A 21,094-nucleotide genomic window follows, 5' to 3' on the forward strand; every position below is an offset into this window, starting at 1 on the left:
ATCACATCACTGGTGATATTGGTTTCGGGTTATCAGGAACAACATCGGGTTCTCATGACTCCAAGACAACACAAGCATGGGAGGAAGCTTCTTTTATAGGTACCAGCCACATCAACAGCTCAGACTTCATGCATCATACGATCGGTACCCTGGTTTCTGGGGATCATTGGCCAGACCTAACCCAAGCTGGCGGTTGACTGTGCGGAAGCTAACGCAAGCCACGTGGGTTGGGTGAGTTCAGCCTCAACAGCAATATTCCATCAGGGACGGGCGGTGTGGCATCAACGAAAGCAGCGCGCATCACGGATCTCGAGAGATTTGGGCATCAGGATTGCTCCAATCACCCAAGAACTGAGTCCCTTCAAGCCCATCAAGCTCATATTCATAGGTACCTATAATATTTTACCGCGGCCCATGATTCCAAATCCCATCAGCATTCTGAACGAGACAAGGGTACAAGGGCTTCCAACCCCTTCTCGCCATCCTCATCAATCGCTCCGTAGCCCTGCAAGTTTCCCACCTCCGTTGACGCCATTTATCCTCCCGCTGCCTGTATGTACATACATCAGGTACTCCCGCCGGCGGGGAGCTACGGTTACATCCACGGCCCCGGGTTGCTAGGACCCGGCGGCGGCGCGGACGGACCAGAGTAGTAATCTTGGTGTGCTTGTGGCGGCGGCGGCGGCGGCGATGAAGACGAGGCGGGGTAATACCCCTGGTAACTTGGTGAAGCTGTAGAGGCAGAATAACTCTGGCCCAATACTCCCGGTGATGTTGATACAGACCGGGGAGGGTGACTTTGGAGTTCTGCTGGCGGCGACGGGGTAGGGTAGTAGTTGCCCGAGAGCTCAGCTGGTTCGGCCGGGGACGGGAAACTGGAGAGCTCTGCTGGAGGGGGCGGAGAAGGGGAGCTCGAGAGTTCCGCTCGCGCTAGAGGTGATGGAGATGCTGGAGATGGGGATGGGTAGTAGTTCTGGTGTTCCGGTGGCATGGATGGGGAAGAGTAATTCGGGTTATAATTATAATATCCAGGCATCGGGGACGGGCCAGGGCGAGGGACTGGGAAGTTCTGATGTTGCGGTGATGCGGATGAGGCGGAGTAGTAGCTCTGGTGTTTCCAGGCTTGCTGTTGCTGCTGTTGTTGTTGCATCGCTGGTACTGGCGCTGGCCCTAGCGTTGGCCCATATGAGGGTTGCTGAGGAGCCTCCTCGTTCTGGTCCCCCCCTTTCCGCAGTGTGTGGAACCGGAACCAGATGGCAAAGCATATGGCGGCGACAATGCCGACACTACCAGCAATGATGCCCGCGATGGCACCCGTGCCGAGATTGTTGCTGTTGCCGTTGTCATTGTCGTTATCGTCGTCGTTGTTGTTATTATTGTTGTTGCTGCTAGAGGTATGACTGCTTCCACCCTCTGCCGTAGTTCCAGGATGGGAGGACATCCTTGTGGTCGTGGGAATGAGCTTGACGGAAGTTTCGGTTTCTGTGGTAGACTCTTGGTCATCGTTGGTGTCATGAGTAGTAGTATTATCCTCCTCGTCCTCGGACTCGTCCCCTTCTTGGATTCGGTCATCCGGGTTGTCAACTGTTGTTGTGTAGGGTGGGTCGCTTTGGATTATTGTGGTTGGAGCATCGATATATGTGGTTGGTGGGTCAACATCGCTCGTCGTTGTGGTAGTATCAGGGACAAGTGTCGTGGTTGGGGGAGGGATAACTGCCGCAGTCCTAGGTGGGACAGCCGTCGTGGTAACCCTGGGGTAGCTTGTTGTGGTATATCTCGCAGTGGCGTTATACCGTGCTGTCGTAGTTGGCTCTGAGACCAGGTCACGTCTTGTTAGCTCCTGACCCTACCATATTTCGATGCCCAGGAAGAGGTGCATTACCAGCTGTAGTAAAATGCGGCGTCAGAACTGCAATAGGGGTCACAACAAAGAATGTCAAGCCGCCATATGTCTCGTACTCCAGACCCCAGAGCAACGAAGCCGCCGTGCAAGAGACGGTCCTGGTCTTACAGCATGCCGCTGACACGATGCCATCACGGCCGGTGACGGCGGCAACGCCATAGGATCCCAGTCCGATGCAGCAGTACTGATCACCCGTTACCGTGCCAGAGGGGAACCCCGGCGGACAACTCGGCGTTGGGGTAATGACAAAGTCCAGATAGGGCTCCGTTATTCCGATCAACGACGCGAGGTCCACTGTCGCTGCGCGAGCTACGGCGGATAGTGTTGCACAGGTCAGGAAGAGGAAGCGATGCGTCCGTTTCGATCCCATAATTATTTCTCGGTCATCGTAACAGCACGGCGAAGCCACCATGAAGTCGACGCTCCTACGTATTCAGGTGAGGGATTGCAGAGGAATGAAAACACCACACGGGTTCGATCTTTGGGAACACAGCCTTTGACTTATACTTGTAGCCATGGTGATTGAAAACAGCCAGCAACGAGGTGACACATCGGCTCACAATCCAACTTGAGAGACCAAATGCGCAAGGCTGAGAACTATTAGTTGGGCATGCTGCCCACAGAGCATTGCTTGATTCAGCCGCATCAGACCACGCGTGGTTTGTGGAGAGCTGAGACAAGATCGGAGAGAGCCTACATAGAGTCACCCCAGGTTGAAGCAATGTGATTAAAGTACGTCCCTAAGCAATGTGCCCTGACCTTGGAAATATCGCATTAACAACACCGTCCATATCTCTTCCACCAACCCTCAATCACAGCATCGCCAGAAGCAGAAAACACAAACGATGACGAAGACTAAGACAGGGAAGACGATGATAAGACTCAGGGAAGCAGAAACACTAAGAGTTCCAATAGCAAACCCCCCCTCCTCCACCAGCTTGGGCCAGTGCTCGTGGTGCTTCATCCGTCGGCGTGGCTGTGGGTTCTGCAAAGCATTATCACTTCATTAGCCTCCAACCTCTTACTCAAAGAACACATCGCCGGCACACATCTCTGACTTACCTATGACCTTGGTCTCTTCGGTGGGGGTGATAACGCTTATAGATCCCGCGTCATCTGTGGTCCAGTCGTACATTTTGGGCGGCAGCCCTGTGCACGTTGCTGATGACAAACAACATGCTGGCGACATATGTTCATCGGGGCCCAGAGCACTAGTGACCGTCTCGTGAGGACCGCAGCATGCCCTGTAATTGGCATCTGGGGTGTAGTTTGTTGGGCAATAAGGATCCCGCTCAGGGTAGATGGAGAAGATGGTTTCGCCAAAGGGTGTTGCCTCCGACGCCGCCGCCGCCGTCGTCCTGAACACCGCGCCAAGGGCGCAGAGTGGCCAGATGAGGCAAATGAGCATTTGAAATAACAGACTCAGTCTCATTTTCCTTCTTGTGGGTTGAAAGAAACTATTAGGGAAGAACCAACGAGAAGAGGTCTTGGTGCTGAGTCTGAGTTATATAGAAGGCTTCCCTCCTCCTCCTCCCTCCTCAAAGCAGCCCAGCTCTTGACAACAGAATGCCTTGCACAAATCGGGTACACCGAGTATGTGATGCCATCACCGCATCGCACCTGATTCTGCCGAAAATGAAAATGCTGAAATAATAGGCGGACACTCCTGACCGGCAGGCAGGTTCATATGTATCAAGAAACAACCTAGCACTCACTTCAAGACCAACACGAGGAGTGAACAAGGCAGCAATGCATCTTCTGGTGGCTGGACACGAGCAACTGTAAACGCCACACCTGTGTTTTGGGCGAGGACCATCCATGGTGATTGCTGGCGACGTGCCTTAAAAGGAAAGGGGAAGGAATTGCCCCAGCTTCAGCCTAATCGTCCGGAGGACATGACTGACAACAGCACATGCTTCCCGCCTTTGTTTCGTTACATGCCCCTCATTCACATCCTAATTCTGGACTCAAGAGATCATACCAAATCGTGTTTATCCGTGTTGCACATCGGAGACGCCGTATCGGGTGCACTGGCTCAAGCACCATCAACGGATTCGCTTTTGGCGCCACAATCCGTGATGACCATAACGCATATCTTGACAGGTTGCCATCCCAGCCGTGGCCCAGAGGTCGTTTCACCCTCCAGCCACGACCCTCAAGTCTGCTCCGGTGGGCGAGAACAGACGGGACTTAGTTCTTTCTTGTAGGCATGGCCATCTGTCTCAAACGCCATGCAGTTTTCAAAGGAGAAATGCATTCCATCCCGTAGGCAAACGTTACGCTGGACTGTACATACGCACACGCTCTGCGCCGTGTAATAGCCCACTATTTTTACACAGACAACCCTGCCCCGTAAGGTACCTAAGCACTGCCACCATGCCATCATTACGACGAACATCATCGTCAAGAAGGTTTAGAATATCGACTCAATCACCATGCAGCAGCCAACATGCGTAAGAAAGACAATTAAATTGACAGGCTACAGTCTATTATTGGAGAGAGGCGGCGGCGGCGGTGGCAGAGGGAAACTTCGTATAGTCTTTGTCGTTGTTGTCGTCAGCTGCACGGGTTAGGGTTGTGTATGGAAATAATAGCGCTACTGTCCGGTGGTAAGGTTTTACTAGGTATGGTCCGAAGTAATGTTTGCCTATGATCCAGAATGCATCTCTCTTTCAAAGAACAACGGTGGTGTTGATGTTGCCTCTTGGGGCCAAAATCAGCAAGGTTGTGTGCTAAGTAAGCTCCAAGATGCAGGATCCAGCAAATATCAGATACATGGTACTTAAAAAGAGGCCCTAGACAGGTCAATCAATGACCAAGAAAACCGGCATCATGACGTAGCCCAGACTTCAAAAATAAAGGGCAAAAAAAATATGTGGCTCTCCCGCCGGGAATTGAACCCGGGTCTCGAGCGAGTCTTGGACCGAGGATCCGATGACAAGCTCACATACTAACCACTATACTACGGAAGATTTGTCAGTGTGTGCACTGACCGTAGCTTGGCGGAGTGGTCGGCTAGGCGGGTCTATGAGGAGCATGTTGGTGGGGTTTAGGCATTTGCCAGGCTAAGGTTACCCCTGAGTTTGCACCATGGTGTAAACAAACCACGGATCTTTTTTGATCTTGTCATTCGGTTCTCAGGAGTTCAATGACTTGGATGTGCCAATTACGGATCTCAAGTAGATACATAGTCCAGGCGCACAAGGCAGACAGAGAGGTTCATGACTGTTGAGTGAGCCTTGTGCGGGGGCGATGCTTATATCCTCTGATCAACCCGCCAGACTCACCAACACACCCACTCGGTACAACCCGCGAAGTTTTATTCACTCAACCATCATGAAAAACCTCATCATCGACACCGATATCTTTAGCGACGTCGAGTAAGTCCCCTTTGCCTCAACCATTTCCCGGTCACCTTCTCTCGCCCCCATTCACTCACTCCCCCTATTCTAATCTCCTTCAATCGCCACCACACCACACACCCAACCAATCAAACATGCTACTAAACCCCCTCCCAGCGACGCCGGCGCCCTCCTCCTCGCCTGCACCCTCCCCGAGTCCAACCTGCTCGCCGTCAACGTCAACGAGACGTCGCGCTACTCGGCGCTGGCCGTGTCGGGGATCCTGGGCCACTACGGGCGGGGCCACGTGCCGGTCGGGATCCGGCGGCCACTGAGCGACGCCGTGTTTTTCGACTCGCGCAACTTTGTCGCGGGCGAGTTCGTGAGCAAGGTCGCCTACCATTTCCGCCACAGCGGGGGCAGTTTGGACTGGGACCGCCGCGCCGAGGACGCGTGGGATCCGGTGAGGTTGTACCGGAAAGTTTTGAGCGAGGCGGAGGATGGGAGTGTGACGGTGGTGTCGATTGGGTTTTTGGATAATGTGAGTTTTTTGCCTTCATCTTCTTCTTTGAGTGGACCATGATCTTTCGACAACGACGACCACGACAATGGTAGTGATATTAATGACGATACTTATGAACCTCCCAGCTCTCCGCCCTCCTCTCCTCCCCACCTGACACCTTCTTCCCTCTCCCCGGACCCGCCCTCGTCGCGCGCAAGGTCTCCCACCTCGTCATCCAAGGCGGCAACTATCCCCCCTCCCAGTCCTCCTCCAACCCCAACCCAGCCAATGTCTCCCGTCCCCTCCGCCCAGCATGGAATTTCTCCGGCCCCAACGCTTCCCATGCCCCCGCTGCCGCGCACGTCATCTCTGCCTGGCCCGGGCGGATAACATTCCTCGGCCGCGACGTGGGCGTCAATGTGTTGACTGGGGGGCCGCTGATGCAGCCTTTTTTGAACGGTGAGCCGTGGAGGAGAGATCCGGTGCGGATGGCGTACCTGTGGTATACCTACGGCGGGTTGTTTACTGAAGAAGGCAAAGTGAAAGCCAGGCCTGCGTGGGATCCGCTGGTTGTCTTGTACGCGGTCAAGGGGATAGAGTGTGGGTTGTTTGAGGAGGTTGGAGGGAAAGGGAGGAAGGGGTGGAATGTGATGGATGAGAAGGAGGGATGGAACAGGTGGGTTTGGGAAGATGAGTTTGGTAAGGATGGGGCGGATGGGGCGAAAAGGCCGAATGGGGAGCATATGTTTTTGAGGTTGAAGGTGAAGCCAGAGGAGGCGGCTAAGGTGATTGATGAATTGTTTTTGGAGGGGGTAAGGGCTGGGTATTTGAGATCTTCAGTAAAGGAGGACTCTAGGTTGTGAGTTGTGGGTGGAGAGTCTTCCTGCAACAGGTGGTGAGGAAACTGGGAACTTGTAATGAGAACACCCTTTCTATTCAACGCCTGAGACCAAGAAAGATCTACCAAAGACCCTACAAGAAGAGAAAACACACTACCCCAACTCCGAGAAAAAAAGTAAAGATCCCCTTTCCAACACACCCCCCATATATCACCATCCGATACTAGTCAAACCCCTTGACCGAGCGATTTCCCTGACAAACCCCTTAGCGAAGGTGGATGTAGTTGTCGAAAGCAGTCTTGGCAACAGTCCGCTTGCCGTACTTCTTGGGGTTGTTCCAGTTGTACTCCTCGACCGAAACCTTGTTGCCGTCAACCTTGTAAACCCAGGCGACGTGGCCGGAGTTGCGGTTGAGCTGGGCGATGGCACCGGGCTTGGGGGTCTTGTTGATCTTGACACCAGACGCTGCATTGTAATATGTCAGTAGAGGACTGAGAGATATGTCCAAGAGAGAAGAGGGTACTTACACTTCTTGGCCGCCTCATCCCACTGGTTCGCGTTGCCCCAGGTCTGGCCCTTGTAGCGGTTGTGGAAGTTGATACCAAGGCGCTTGTTGATGCGGAAGGCGACGAACGAGGTGCATTCTGTTGTGCATCATTAGATTTCCTGGTCTTATTTACACGAGCATGTTGGGGTGAAAGGGGATACTTACGGCACTTGTAGTACTTCCAGGGATCAACACCACCGCACCCGCTCTTGTACGGATAGTCATCCTTGACTGGCCCAGGAACGCTCGCCCTGGCGAACAAGTCCCGAGCAGCGATGGTGCTGTTGGTGCTCACTTCCGCGTCACCATCATCGCTGCAAACCGCAGTCACCGTCTCGTTGCCGGTGTGGACGTAGATGTCCTGGATGTAGCAGCCGTTCTGGGTCTTGTACCAGATCTCCTCGCTCTGGTCCGAGTCCCCGATCCGCTGGCACGTCACGGTGATGTCGTCGTCGGGGGTGTACACCTCCTCGACTTCATAGTTGGTGCTGGGGCCGGCGTAGCAGTCGACAAAGTCCTCGGTGACGGTGAAGGCGCTGGCTAGGGGGGCGACGGTGCCGATGACGGCGGCGACAGCGAGGAACTTCATTTTGGAAGTGGTGGTTGGTAGTGGTGGTTTAAAAGAGTTGGGAGCGAGAAGATTAAGGTGGTTGAGTTGAAGAGGTTGCTGGATGGAGAGCTGATGAAGCTGTCTTGATTGGTTGGCTGATGCTGATGGTGATGATGGCGTTCAGAGTCGAGATCAAGACGGGCTTCTTATACTTGTTTCTCGTCCCCTTTCTTTCTCATTCTCCATCAATGACAGCATCTTGATACCAGGCACAAAATTCCCCATCTCACTCCAACTCTCACATTCACTGTAAGACGGCCAAACACCAGAAACTATTTCTCGTCATTGTCGCGCTGAGAATCGATCCTCAACATGGTGTTGACGTCGCAACAGCGGATACCCAGAGCTCCACCGTCTAGCAGCATCTCCAACACTTCGGGAAACTCGCCCGTTGCAGCGTAGCATCACGATGGAGACCCGCAAAGCTTGGTCTCTTGTGAGGAGGCTGAGCCCCAGCGCGTCAGTCAACGGTGATGTCAGCATTCTCTCAACGCCGACAGTAATTCCATCCGGGATCTGGGTACTGTCGAAAAGCAACGGCATCACCCCTGATGCGAGGTAACCTTGACGGACACTCCCGCATGCACCCCGTACCCATACAGCGTAAGCTATGCCACCACGTGAAATCCAGCTGAACGTAAGCCCCATCGCCAGCGACGACAATGCGGGTTCAATGTCGGTAGGTGGGTAGTGTAGCTTCCCACTTCAGCCTTGCGCCGCCTTGATCAAGCAGGTCGAGGTTACATCCCCGTGGAGCCGATGGAACACCACTTACACCTCACGGCGTGAACATTCCCCCGAGCCCCTCGAAAACACATACATTTCCCATGTGCACGCTGATGCACTGATATTTCTCCACTGAGAAATAAATAGCCACTTGATCGTATACTCATATCTTACATAGCACTTTGCACATAGAAGGCAACCGAAGCTTGCAGCGGAGAACCGACTTGGACAGCCCACACAAAGTCACCCCGACTCTGTCATGAACTTCCCATCTTAGACAGTGATGTAACCTCAGCAGATGACAGTCAGAGATCAATCGAGCGGCCATGGTCATAAGCAGCACAAATTGCCCTGGCAGTTGACCAGACGAGGTCATTAGTATGTTGCCTTTCGACTTCTATTCTCGCCGCTGGAGCCCATGGCTGAGTGTAGTCCGCCATTTCCATCGTTGTCAAGATCGCATTCAGCATTATTGCTTCGGTGTGACAGTGACGAAGTTGTCTCATTCATACTTACTGTTACGACGCTGGTACCGGCATGTCCGAATCTCTTCGCCAGCCGAGGCAGGCTTGCGCATGACGAGCAGATTCACATCCGGTAAACGTGATCTCCGTCGAACATCAATCAACCACGGCTCGAATAGACAAGTGATGTAAACACCGTCATCAATACAAACGAACGCAATAGTTAATAATCCATTACCAAACAAACCAAGGGTATCTAGCTAACCAACGCTGGCAATGACAATACAGGGAGGATATCTATCCAACGCCGAACCTTACTGAACCCCCCATCCAAAGCCAAAGAACACATTAATAACGACCATGCTTGGGAGGGTCAGAGGACACAGGCTGCTTGGACTCGTTGTACCTCATGATGTACAAGTCACGGACGTTTTTGAAGTGAGCCACAAACCTGATCCGTTCTGAAGACAGAGCGTCAGCTTGGTGCCATCGCAACAAAAGGCAAGGCAAATCATCAAAGAGGCAAGAAGAGAAACAACTCACCCTCGACACTCCCAAATTTCAAACTCAGTTTCTTCATGTTTCCTGCCACCTTGCCCAGACCATAGCCGTCTTGATACCGGCCCGCCCCTGCCAAGTTCACCACGCCGCCTGGAGGACGCTGTGTCGTTGCCTTCTTTCCACTCGTCCCCATCGGCCACACGCTTTCTCGCGCAGATATGCCCGACGCACCATTGGCCACCTCGAGGATGACCTTGCGGCACCGCACATCCGTCGGTTGGTTTTTCGGCGTCGGCAAGGAATTAACGGGGCCCGGCGAGCGAGGAGAGGTGGTCGGGGAGGATGGCGAGGGTGGGCTTCCGTAATACTCGGAGTCAGGGGGCAAGTGCAGGATGTTGTTCCGGTCAATAATTGGGAGGCGAGAGGTACGCTTGGAGGCTGGAAGATCATCTTCATGGCACTTGCAGAGAGTTGGGTTGATCTTGACGTATTGGTCGACTGGGAGGGTGGGGTTAGTGGGGGTCTTTGGTCTGGTATTTCGTCCAGGAGACTCGAGACGTGTCGAGGAAACGCTCACCATCAATAACAAGCAGGGACGCCACTTCCGGCTGTCCTCCCGCAGCCGAAGACCTTCTCGATCCGTACGGCTGAGGCTGTGGCTGCCATGACTCGGGTGGCACGAAGATTACCAACCGCGGGGGGTCAGGCTCGTCAATAATGCAACCGACGTTTCCGCGGTCGTCAACCTGGATAAGATTTGTAGTCCGGCGCCGTGGCAAGGAAAAGGAGCCGAGGTCATCGCTATCGCCAGCTTTGTCGAAAGATGAGGACGAGGTCGAGCGTGCAGTGAGGGTCGACTCAGCCGTGAGGTCAGGGGTGGCGCTACTGGTGCTCGGCACTGGGGGCCTGGCAAGCTGGAGCTTGCTCTCCGATGGAAAGTGGAGCGAGAAGCGAGAGAAATTGGGCAGGGAAAGGAGCTTGAGAGGAGTTGATCCGAACGACTTGGTGGACTCGCGACGATCTTTTTTATTGGGAGGAGATGGAGGGTCGATCAGCTGTCGCGGCAGTTGGGGTCCAGGAGGGGCTCGTGTTGAGTTCCAAATTTGGACCCGGCCGTAGATGTTGAGCCGCTCGCCGCTGGCCCAAGTGGCACGCTGTTGAACCACATTGACTCGCTCGCTGAGCAGCAGGTTAGCGATTCGGGTTCTACATCTGTTTTCTTGACTGGGAGGCGTGGAATTAATACTCACAAGTCGTCAATGACCTTGTAGCCCGTCAGCCACTGCTGGGCGATGAAGAGTTCTGCTCCAGTTAGCTTATTTGTCCCCAGACATCAATTCCAAGACAGAAGTCGAGCACATACCTCCTTTGTCTGGAAAGGACAATCTGAAGTCGTCGCGGCCCGAGAGATGGATACGAAGTGAGTACCAAGACGAGTTCTGGTATGTGAACTCGGGAATTATTCTATCTTCTCGGAGGACGACGCGGTATCTCGGATATTGTTAGCATGCGCTTCAATTCTCCTGGGATCAGATATAACCTACATGGGCCCGCGTGCTGGTTCCATGATGACGAATGTGAGGACTCCATCTGGCGGTTCCCTGCTCCATATCTGAACCGTCTTGTTTGAGCAGGTGGATGTGCTGCGGAGAGCACTGCCAGGTTCAACTGTTAGCTGGACCAGTCCTGAACATCCCGAATCATCAGGGTAAAAATACTCGCATACCAGGTTTCAACGCAGTTCCCCATCTTGGAGACGTCGTCGTCCTCTTCCTCCGGGGGCGCCCACTCGCAGTACAAGCGCCAAGCATCGCCGTCCTTCTCTACCGCCTGGATGAGCTGGTCCACCGTGGGTTGCTGAGCCATGGGCGCCGTGGCCATCTCTTGGGAGAGCTTGTCATAAGCGTCGAGGATGCTCTGTCCGCTTGGTCAGTCTTTTACCAGCCAAACATGACAAAGTCAGGGGCAAAAGGTAAACGCACCTCCTCGAGCTTGTCCACAAACCTCTTTACCGTCATGCCCAGGACGGGATATTGTCGCTCAAAGTTGGCCATAGTAGGGCGTGACGCCTCTTGGTACTCTCTGCCCTCCTTAATTGTTTGAAGCAACCAATAGGCGCGGTAGAGGCGGGAGTAACGGAATGCGCCCGAATAATATTCGTCCATGATAGAGTTTTGGCGCGACGCACGTCTTTGCCAGGGGACCGGTGGTAGTTGCGATTGTTGACGCTCCACAAGAGCTTCCGACTCATTTCTCCGCTCAATCCAGTTTGTCGCGCGGTCTAAGTAGAAGATGGCCTCGTTGATACCATGGCTAAAGGGAATGCGAACAAGGCCTCCGTAGCGTTCGGCGGTGGTGGACTTGAAGCGATCGATGAGCCGGGCATCGATCCTAATGATACGTTGGGTCGTGGTCCGCGACAAAGATGAGGTCTCTAGAACCCGAACCTCATGGTTGTGCGCGCGCAGGAGTTCAAGAGTTTCGGCCTGGCGCGATTCAATGCCATCGAGCTTTTGGAGCAGGAGGGCGGTAAGCTCAATAACCAGGAGCTCTACACCCTTGCCCGAATCTCTAGGGGGGAGTTAAGACATGATATGGTACCGCGTAGGCAAGGAAGGGAGCTCACATCTGGAGTGACTGTAATGCAAGATTCAACTTGAGGTTCAGCACAGCGATGCGGTCACGGTGCATGTCCATCTCGTCCTTGGCCCAGAGGGCCCATTGGATGTTTGCTAGAGGGCCAGATTGGGTGGCAAAGCGGTTACGCTTCTCAAGGAACTGATAGCACTCGTCAAGGGTGTGCCGAAAGTCGGCAAAGATTTCACGGAACTGGCCCTTGGGCGCCAACTTGACCCTTCCATTGTCCTCGACCAGGCCAATGTTTCGCTCAAGTGTTCGAAGCTGCTTCCGGAGGGTCTCGACGTCTCTCTTAAACTCGAGATATTGTTGGCCTGCAACCGGCGTCAGCAATGAGGGAAAAGGGGAAGGGGTGTTGTCTTTCTCGTACTCGCGTTGTGGGCGGGATTCCAGCCGACTTGGATGACCTTGTAGACAATCTCTATGATGCTGTGGATTTCGCCAGCCTCAAATGGGAGGAACATGGTGTCTGCTGCCCGGCTGCTTGCCCCGCCGCGGGGAGAAGTGAAATGCAGATGGGAGGGGCCCGGGGGCTCGATGCGGACTCGGTTCAGGTTTCTTGGGTGTCCAGGTGGTTTGTGAAGCTGGATTCAGGAGCTCAGTACCGAGGCCAAGAAGGATGAACAACTGCGCAACAACACACCACACAACCAACCTCCGGCTTGGAAGGTGGCACGGTACCATGAAGTGACTGGACGTCGCTCCGATCAGGTACCGCTCACGAACCTGTAGAAGTGGCATTCATCCCTTGGTTATGATTTAAGACATAGGCTCAGCCGCGACATGTTTGCTCTGTGTGCTCCTCGCATGATGGGGCCAAGGTAACAGCACGCCCCAACCGCAGATCCCGATCACCTCGGCCTCAATCCCAGTGCCTTTCCAGGTTTGCTGATAACCCTAGCCGCCAACCCGCACGAGCCACCACTGGGAGGAGACGTCAACGGAACGGACGCGCATGTCGAATCCAGTGTCATGGCAAAATGGGAATAGTGGCTGCAGGAGAGACTGCGCTTTCGGGTGCACTTTTGGGGTCACTGCGCAGCGTCTTGCATATGAGGTGGGGGATGGCACCAATCCCCACGAAGTGGCTTCAATAACCCGTCGTCGGTCGATCTCGATGGCCCAATAATCGTCTTGCGACTGGTGGCAGGGCGACCGGCACAGCCTCGCTGCCTGTCGGCCTTGGTCCGCCGACTGCATCTTATCGCGGCGAACCTGCCATGGCACCAGTCACGGATCGCATCGGTCACGTTCACCGTCCCTTGAGAAGATGGCAGCCCAGAATTCATTAAGTTTGTGGCCAGGGATTTGCCAGGAACGAGTCCTTCATCAACCTTTCACCAACCATGGACGGCGACTCGACAACAACACGATCGACAGCCTCGGGCGTGGACCTGGGCAACACTCCCTACCCACCTGGGCCTCCCGAAGGCACAGTCAGATCACGATGGCAACCTGGTCTCGATGCCGCCGATATTGAAGAGTTAAACCGGGCGCGGGCCGACAAGAATGCCATTGTCGAGGAGGTCCCCGTCGATGACAGCCTCGGAGCCTTCTCGGTGGCCTCGATCATCTTCAACCGCATGATCGGATCCGGCATTTTCAACAGCCCCGCCGTGGTTTTCTACAACACCCAGAGCATTGGCGGCGCAATCCTGTTGTGGTTGTATGGCGCCCTGACGGCGATAACGGGGGTGGTGCTGTACGTTGAGCTGGGCCTCACGGTGCCACGATGGCGGCTCCCGGATGGCAGGAAGATATCGACTCCACGAAGCGGCGCCGAATTGGTTTATGTTGGTCATCCCCTGTCAACCTGAGGTGAAGAATGTACATTCATACTTGCAAGTCTAAGATGGAGGCTGACCCCCTGACGCATCCTTTCAGTTCAACTACTTCGTCAAGGCTCCCAAGTATTTTGCGACATGCCTTTTTGGCGTATCCTTCCTCGTCTTCGGCAACACGGCAACCAATTGTGTGGCATTTGCTGTGGCCGTACTTCGGGGGGCACGCACGCATCTTGACTCGGGCCGCATCATCGCCGTGGCCCTCGCCCTCAATACCGCCGCATGTCTCTTGCACTCCATGTCGCGCAAGCTTGGCATTTGGTTCAACAACATTTTCGGCTACACCAAGCTTCTGATGCTCCTCCTCATGATCTTCATTGGGCTCGGCTACATCAATCGGTCCGTCTCAGATGCCAACTTCAGCAGCGACACGTCCTTCTCCAAGACCCCGGCCACCCCAACTGGCGTCTACCGCTACGCTGAGGCATTCGCCTTTGTCATCTTCCCATATTGTGGCTTCAACCAGGCCAACTATGTGAGTCGCCTCCGATTTCGGCCCTCGACTCACTTAAACTATTTCCCTCGTCGTTGATCCGAGGCCATGCCACAGTCATACACACAGTTCAGGGGCTGACCGAGAGCCAGGTCCTCGCAGAAATCCGGCAGCCGCGCAAGAAATTTGCCCGGACGGCTTATATCAGCGTTGCGGCTCTCTCCATCATCTATATCGTGCTCAACTGTATTTACGTACGTCAATGGCTGTCCTGGCTCTCTTCGGTCATCGCATACCCTGCTGACGCCTCTTTTAGGCCGCCATCATCCCGCGTGAAGTCCTGCTCCAGCCCGACCGGGACATCCCCTTGGAATTCTTCACACGCAGCTTCGCACGCAGCGGCGATCCAAAAACGATCGAGGCCGTGGAGCGTGCTTGCGCCGCCCTGCGCGCCATCTCCGCCATCGGCAACGTCATTGTCTTCACCTTTACCGTCTCCAAGGTCAAGCAAGAGATCGCCAAGGAGGGCATCTTTCCATACTCGCTTTATCTAGCCTCCAGCTACGAGTTCTCCTTCCGCCACGGCTTCCGCCGGCTGCCTGAGCACCATGGGGACCACCGCCTACATTCCTCCAAAACCCCCGCCGCCGCCCTGCTTCTCCATTGGACGATAACCACCATCCTCATCATCGCCGCTGTCGCCGCCACCGCGCGCGAATCAACCACAGGAACCCCGGCAGAAAACCTCAACACCCAAATCTCCCTGCCCGGCTACTCCCTCCTGGCCATGGCATACACGTATGGCTTGGACCTGATCTGGTTCACCGTCATTGGCATCAACATGCTGCGCCTGCGTCTCTGGCCGGGCAGCACCTGGCGCGCCAAGTCACCGGTGCCGCACTGGCTGGGTATCACTGCCGCCGCCTACTTCACCCTGGCCAATGCCTTCCCGCTCATCTCGCTCTGGATCCCCGATCTACCGGCTCACCCCTGGCTCGCGCGGTCGAATGGCCAGGTGCCGTGGTACGCGGGCCAACTTACCTCGCTGGCAATCCTTGCGGGCGCCTTTGTTTACTGGCTAGGGTTCCGGTTCTATCTGCGCCAGAAGAGGAAGAGACATGGCGTGGACCGTGTGGTATCTCGCCATCCCATCTTCCGTCCAGACAAGACGGTGGGCGGCGCAGGTGGCGGCGTGCAGGTTGAGGGAGGGGAGAAGAAATTGGTGTTGCTATATGAGATCATCCGGCTCCAGTGGGTGGATTGGGCACCCGAGGAGGAGGAGGAGGAGAATCGAACGTCTACACTGTCGCCGCAACCTGTCAAGGCGGAGGACGCTGGGTCAAGTGGGAATGGTGTTGATGAGAGGCCGCATTTCCGGATGCCGATGAGGGGATGTTGAAGCGAGTGTGGATATGGGAATCCATCGTTATGTATGAGTAATGTTTTGGATATACTCCGTTTATCACTTTTCTTTCATGCGAAACGGAAATGTTATAAGGTAGCCGCGACGAAACCATTTTCTTTGCTATCGCTTTTGGTTGTACGTCTTGGAGGATAATTAGTAGGTGACTGGGTTCAACAACCTCTATCATTCGAGGATTCATACAGCCGAGATCGGTACCCATAATAGGGCGGTGTTAAGTCGATCTTGTAACAGCGAAGACTAAGTGCTGAAGTCCCTATACCCTATAACCAAGGAGTTAACGGCATGATTAAAACGGCCTTCGAGATTTCTTGCTGCGTGACACAAGGCTTGCTTTCCCCCTCTCTGATTTCATGTTGTGTTGGACGTCCTCAAAACGTGGCAGGTCTCAGTGAGGTGGAGTAGCTTGGCGTCACCTCGACCACGGCTGCAGCTCCGCGGAGGCATACAGAGCTAGTTGTATCATATGTATGCTTCTCGAGTTGATGCATTTGCTCAACCACAGAAGAGGGCAGTTAGAGGCAATAACTCTGTCATAGTCATAAGCAGCATGACAGTTGACCGGACGAGGACATTGGGATGTTGCCTTGTGCTTCTATTCTCGCCGCTGGAGTCCATGGCCGAGTCCAGACCTCCATCTCCTCCATCGCCAACATGGTATTAATGAAGTATTGCTCCGGTGTCTCGGTGACGAGGTTGTCTCGGTCATCCTTGCTTTCATGATGTTGGTCGATGGCATGTCCGACCCTCTCTGCCACCTCGAGCATGCTTGCGCATGACGGCAAGTCTAGCACGACGACCAGCACGAGGCTTGGGAACATTAAGGATATGCTCCAGAGCTGCTCGCCGAGGTGGGGAAGAATTAAAGGCAATGCCAGATAGTTGCCGATCAGCCTGAGCGCCTTGGGTGTGTACATCCTGAAGACCACTCGCCATACCATTGAACCTACCAATGATTACTACGCACTGACTAACCATGATCCCGTTCCATCGACATATACATCACCACCCAGACACAACACACGAGCAACATCGCAAAACACTCTCATTCAAACCAACAATCGATCCCAACACCAGCCAAACAACCATCCAAACACACGGGGGGTATCATGCCATAATTCAGGAACCATGCCAAACCCTTACAGAACCCTCACTGACCGCGACAATGCAGACAGCAATGATCCATCCTAAACACAACCTCGAACCCCTGAAACCCGGGAACACAGGTCAACGTTCACCACCCATCTCCATCATCCTCAAACCGTGGCCTTCGCGACGCATTCAACCACAAGATGTATAAATCGCGGACCTCTTTGAAGTACTTGACAAACCTGATGCGCTCTAAATAGATGAGGTAGGTATGAAACCCGTTAGTTCGCTGACCCTATTATTATGACATGTCGAAGACATGGAAAACAAGAGAAGAAATAAGGACATGAACATGGAAAACTCACCATCTAAACTCCCAAACTCCAACGTCACCTTCTTCACATCCTTCCCCGGTTTCCCCAGCCCCGCGCCATTCTGATACCTCCCCGCCCCGGCGAGGTTGACCACGCCGCCCGGCGGCCGGCGCGTCGTCGTCGCTGTCCCCGTAACCGGCCAGACGCTCTCGCGCGCCGAGATGCCCTTCGCCCCGTTCACCGCCTCGAGGACGACCTTGAGGCAGCGCGTTGTTGTCGTCGTGCTGGCCGGGCGGCTTGTCGTCGTCACCGGTGGTGGTGACCAAGAAGACAACTTATTGACGGGCGAGGTCGGGGGAGAAGGCGGAGATGCCTGGTACGCCTGGTGGTTAAGATGATACTGAAAGTTTTGCAACACGCCGTTGCGATCTACCACGGGCGCTGGCGCGCGTCGGATGGGCTCGCAGTACGAGGAAGACGAGGAGGAGGAGGGGCAGGAGTCGTCTTCGTGGCAGGTGCAGAGGTAGGGGTTGATGTCGACGTGGTGGTCCACTGGATGAGGGGGAAGAGGGAGAAGTTAGTATGGACGCTTCTTATACCTTGGTTGGGACCTAGGAATCTGGGTAGGTGGGTATCATATTTGGTTTGGGCTTCATTAGACATACCGTTAATAACAAGCAACGACCCCACATCCGACTGCTGCTGCCCTCCGCCTCCCCCTGCGACGGTCGATGATCTCCTCGACCCGTACATCGACGGTGGCTGTGACGGTGGTTGAGACTGTAGCTGCCACGAGTCGGAGGAGGAGGGCAAGAAAATCACCAGCCGCGGAGGGTCGGGTTTGTCAAGAATGCCCCCGATGTTCCCGTAGTTGTCGAGCTGGATGATCTTTGGATTCCGACGCCGCGAAACCGAGAAGACCGAACCGCTGCCATCCTCCCCCTCGCCACCGACTTTGTCGAAGGACGAGGACGACTCGGAGCGCGCGTCCAGGGTTGTTGAATCGGCCGCCGTGGCGAAATCGGATGGCGTTACGCGTCCTATGGTTGTGGTAGTATTTGTTTGCGCCGGCGGGGGCGTGGAGAGTTGGACCTTGCTCTCCGACGGCCAGTGGAGGGAGAAGCGGGAGAAGTTGGGCAGCGTGAGGAGTTTTAGGGACGTCTTTGATGGCGATACGATGGACGCGCGGCGGCTTTTGCGCGGAGAACTGACCAGCTGTTTCGGCAGCTGGGGTTGCTGGGGCACTCGCGTCGAGGCCCAGATCTGAACCCGGCCGTAGGCGTTGAGCCGCTCGCCACTGACCAGATTGGCGCGTTGTTGGATGATGCTGACTCGCTCGCTGGACGGTTTGTCAGTAGTCGTTTTGGTGGAAAAGAGTAGGTAATTACCCCTGACGGGGAGTTGGAAAGGACACTTACAAGTCGTCGACGACCTTGTAGCCCGTCAACCACTGCTGGGCAATGAAGAGTTCTACTCCAGTTAGCCCCTGAGTCTCATCATCCATTGGGGTTACGAAACGAGCGAGTTGAGCACATACCTTCGTGATCTCTGAACGACAGCCTGAATTCATCGCGGCCTCCGAGATCAATGCGCAGCGAGCACCCGGACGCGTTCGAATACTCGGGGATTATCTTGTCTTGTCGGAGGACGACACGGTGCCTAGAAGACGATTAATAATTCGCACCAGAGTTTCATGGGAGCCAGCCGGGTTGGCTTACACAGGGCCGCATCTTTGCTCCACAACGACTAACGTGAGGACTCCATCCGGTGGGATTTTGCTCCAGATCTGGAGCGTTCTGTTTGCACAAGTGGGTGTGCTGCGGAGGTTGCTGCCCAGATAACAACGTGTTAATAATAGCGATAAGTCCTACCATCAACGTAATATCCTAGTTTATGAACCACATACCAGGTCTCAATGTGGACTCCCATCCTGGAGATGTTGTCGTCCTCGTCCGAGGGATGCCACTCGCAATATGAGCGCCAGGCATCACCGTCTATTTCGGCAGCTTCGAGGAGCTGATCTAGTGGGGGCTGCTGAGTCACCGGCGCCGTAGCCATCTCTTGGGATAGCTTGTCGTAAGCGTCCAGAATGCTCTATTCATCGTTCCGTTAGTCTCTACTACCAGGGCAACATGTCCAAGCTAGGTGATTAACGGTAGACTCACCTCCTCAAGCTTGTCCACAAACCTCTTCACCGTCATGCCCAGCACCGGATACTGGCGCTCAAAGTTGGCCATGGTAGGGCGTGACGCCTCCTGGTACTCTCTGCCCTCTTTGAGGGTCTGGAGCAACCAGTAGGCGCGGTAAAGGCGGGTGTAGCGGAACGCCATCGAGCACAGGTCATTATTCGCAGACCGTTGCTGTTGCACCGAACCTCGTCTTTGCATCGGCCATGTTTGCCGCGGCACCAACGGGGCTGTGAATGGTTGACACGGCTCCATGGCCGTCTCCGACTGACGCCTCCTCTCCACCCATTTTGTGGCACGGTCGAGGTAGAAAATGGCCTCGTTGAGGCCCTGACTGAAGGGAATGCGGACGCGCGGTCCGTAGCGCTCGGCGGCGGCGGAGACGAAACGATTGATGAGCATCGCAGGGATGGTGATGGTACGTCGGAGGTGGCTGGGGGGCACAGCGGATTGTAGAAGCTGAACCTCGTTTGTGTGGGCGCGGAGGAGGTCGAGGATGTCGGCTTGACGCGCCTCGACATCTTCGAGCTTCTGGAGGAGGAGCGCGGTAAGCTCTTTGACGAGGAGCATTATGCCGTGGCCCGAATGTCTGGGACGAGTTAAGACATGATCTGGTATGGACATATACGGTAGGGAGGACGGTGGCTTACATCTGAAGTGACTGCAAGGCAAGGTTTAACTTGAGGTTAAGCACGGCGATGCGGTCCCGGTGCATTTCCGCCTCATCCTTGGCCCACAGAGCCCATTGAAGGTTTGACATAGGACCGGCCTGGGTAGCGAAGCGGCTATTTCTCTCGAGGAAGTGCTGGCACTCCTCAAGGGTGCGGCGGAAGTCGGCAAAGATGTTATGGAACTGGTCTGTGGGGGCCAGCCGGGCGTGTTCATCCTTGTGGACAACTTCAATGTTTCGCTTGAGGGTTTCCAGCTGCTCCTGGAGGGTGAGGATATCTTTTTTAAATTCGAGATATTGTTGATCTGCATCCGGGGTCAGCAAGGAGGGAGAATGGGGGAAGAGGTGTTGTGCTATGTTCTCATACTTGCATTGTTGGCAGGGTGCCAGCCAACTTGGATGATATTGTAGACAATAGTTACGATGCTGTGGATCTCCCCAACCTCGGCAGGTTCGAAAGGTAAGAACATGGCGTCGGCTATCCGGCCGCTTTCCGGGCCGCGGACGGAACCTGAAGGTCGATGCGGACTTAGTCTGTTGGAGTCGAATCTTGCTGGACCAGGCTGGTTGTGTATAATCTAGAAACTGAATTGACATGTAGGTTCAGAGTAAAACAACGTAGGTAGGTCACTACACTCCAATCTCCTCCGAACCGGTGAACACGGGATATCCATTTAAGACCTGACATGCTCCCCGCATCGTGGCCATGTTCCCACCACTCACTGCTTGACGTGCGTTCCATGGGCGGCAGAACACAGCCTTGCGGCGGGACTCAGATGTCCTCTCAGGGGACGTCTTTTGCTTGAGTTGTTTTCCAGCTGCTGCCCCAGATCGGGGCTCGCGGCTGGTCCAGCCACAGATTCTATATTCTTGGCAGCAGGTCAGGCATATTCCAGTGAGCGGCCGCCAACGAACAAGGCGGGGGCGGTGGGATTAAGGTGTATCTTGGCCCCAGTAGCATCGAGAGTGTCAAGGGCACAATGGGAATAGCGTCGATGAATAACAGTGCCCACCCCAAGTACTCCAAGGTTCTCCTCAGTTTGGGGTGCGTAAGAAGGTGGGGAT

General features: G+C 54.7%; 6 protein-coding genes and 1 non-coding gene across 7 annotated transcripts; 2 read left to right on the plus strand and 5 right to left on the minus strand.

The window, feature by feature from the left end:
* Positions 1–595: 595 nt before the first annotated feature.
* VTJ04DRAFT_9312 (uncharacterized protein) lies at positions 596–3,311 on the minus strand (the record flags this gene model as incomplete). The annotated part of the gene is made up of 3 exons (XM_069367846.1): positions 596–1,812; positions 1,883–2,212; positions 2,966–3,311. 3 exons carry the CDS (start codon positions 3,309–3,311, stop codon positions 596–598), a joined length of 1,893 nt encoding a protein of 630 aa, XP_069216133.1.
* Positions 3,312–4,782: 1,471 nt separating this feature from the next.
* On the minus strand, positions 4,783–4,875 carry VTJ04DRAFT_t123. Its single transcript has one exon. It is a non-coding gene; the product is annotated as a tRNA-Asp (tRNA).
* Positions 4,876–5,239: 364 nt separating this feature from the next.
* On the plus strand, positions 5,240–6,609 carry VTJ04DRAFT_9313 (uncharacterized protein; the record flags this gene model as incomplete). The annotated part of the gene is made up of 3 exons (XM_069367847.1): positions 5,240–5,283; positions 5,422–5,785; positions 5,893–6,609. 3 exons carry the CDS (start codon positions 5,240–5,242, stop codon positions 6,607–6,609), a joined length of 1,125 nt encoding a protein of 374 aa, XP_069216134.1.
* Positions 6,610–6,850: 241 nt separating this feature from the next.
* Positions 6,851–7,721, minus strand: VTJ04DRAFT_9314 (uncharacterized protein; the record flags this gene model as incomplete). The annotated part of the gene is made up of 3 exons (XM_069367848.1): positions 6,851–7,050; positions 7,113–7,229; positions 7,298–7,721. The coding sequence occupies 3 exons, from the start codon at positions 7,719–7,721 to the stop codon at positions 6,851–6,853; spliced, it is 741 nt and encodes a 246-aa protein (XP_069216135.1).
* A 1,559-nt stretch (positions 7,722–9,280) lies between these two features.
* VTJ04DRAFT_9315 (uncharacterized protein) lies at positions 9,281–12,534 on the minus strand (the record flags this gene model as incomplete). The annotated part of the gene is made up of 10 exons (XM_069367849.1): positions 9,281–9,393; positions 9,476–9,931; positions 10,011–10,612; positions 10,684–10,735; positions 10,797–10,924; positions 10,978–11,088; positions 11,160–11,350; positions 11,416–12,004; positions 12,060–12,384; positions 12,441–12,534. The coding sequence occupies 10 exons, from the start codon at positions 12,532–12,534 to the stop codon at positions 9,281–9,283; spliced, it is 2,661 nt and encodes an 886-aa protein (XP_069216136.1).
* An 882-nt stretch (positions 12,535–13,416) lies between these two features.
* Positions 13,417–15,746, plus strand: VTJ04DRAFT_9316 (uncharacterized protein; the record flags this gene model as incomplete). The annotated part of the gene is made up of 4 exons (XM_069367850.1): positions 13,417–13,863; positions 13,955–14,389; positions 14,500–14,601; positions 14,664–15,746. 4 exons carry the CDS (start codon positions 13,417–13,419, stop codon positions 15,744–15,746), a joined length of 2,067 nt encoding a protein of 688 aa, XP_069216137.1.
* A 1,258-nt stretch (positions 15,747–17,004) lies between these two features.
* Positions 17,005–20,499, minus strand: VTJ04DRAFT_9317 (uncharacterized protein; the record flags this gene model as incomplete). The annotated part of the gene is made up of 9 exons (XM_069367851.1): positions 17,005–17,111; positions 17,225–17,725; positions 17,839–18,512; positions 18,592–18,643; positions 18,711–18,832; positions 19,080–19,267; positions 19,339–19,948; positions 20,010–20,334; positions 20,397–20,499. The coding sequence occupies 9 exons, from the start codon at positions 20,497–20,499 to the stop codon at positions 17,005–17,007; spliced, it is 2,682 nt and encodes an 893-aa protein (XP_069216138.1).
* Between the last annotated feature and the right edge of the window lie 595 nt (positions 20,500–21,094).

The sequence above is a fragment of the Mycothermus thermophilus genome (assembly GCF_041956435.1).
Source record: "Mycothermus thermophilus strain CBS 625.91 unplaced genomic scaffold VTJ04scaffold_6, whole genome shotgun sequence".
Classification (NCBI taxonomy): domain Eukaryota; kingdom Fungi; phylum Ascomycota; class Sordariomycetes; order Sordariales; family Chaetomiaceae; genus Mycothermus; species Mycothermus thermophilus.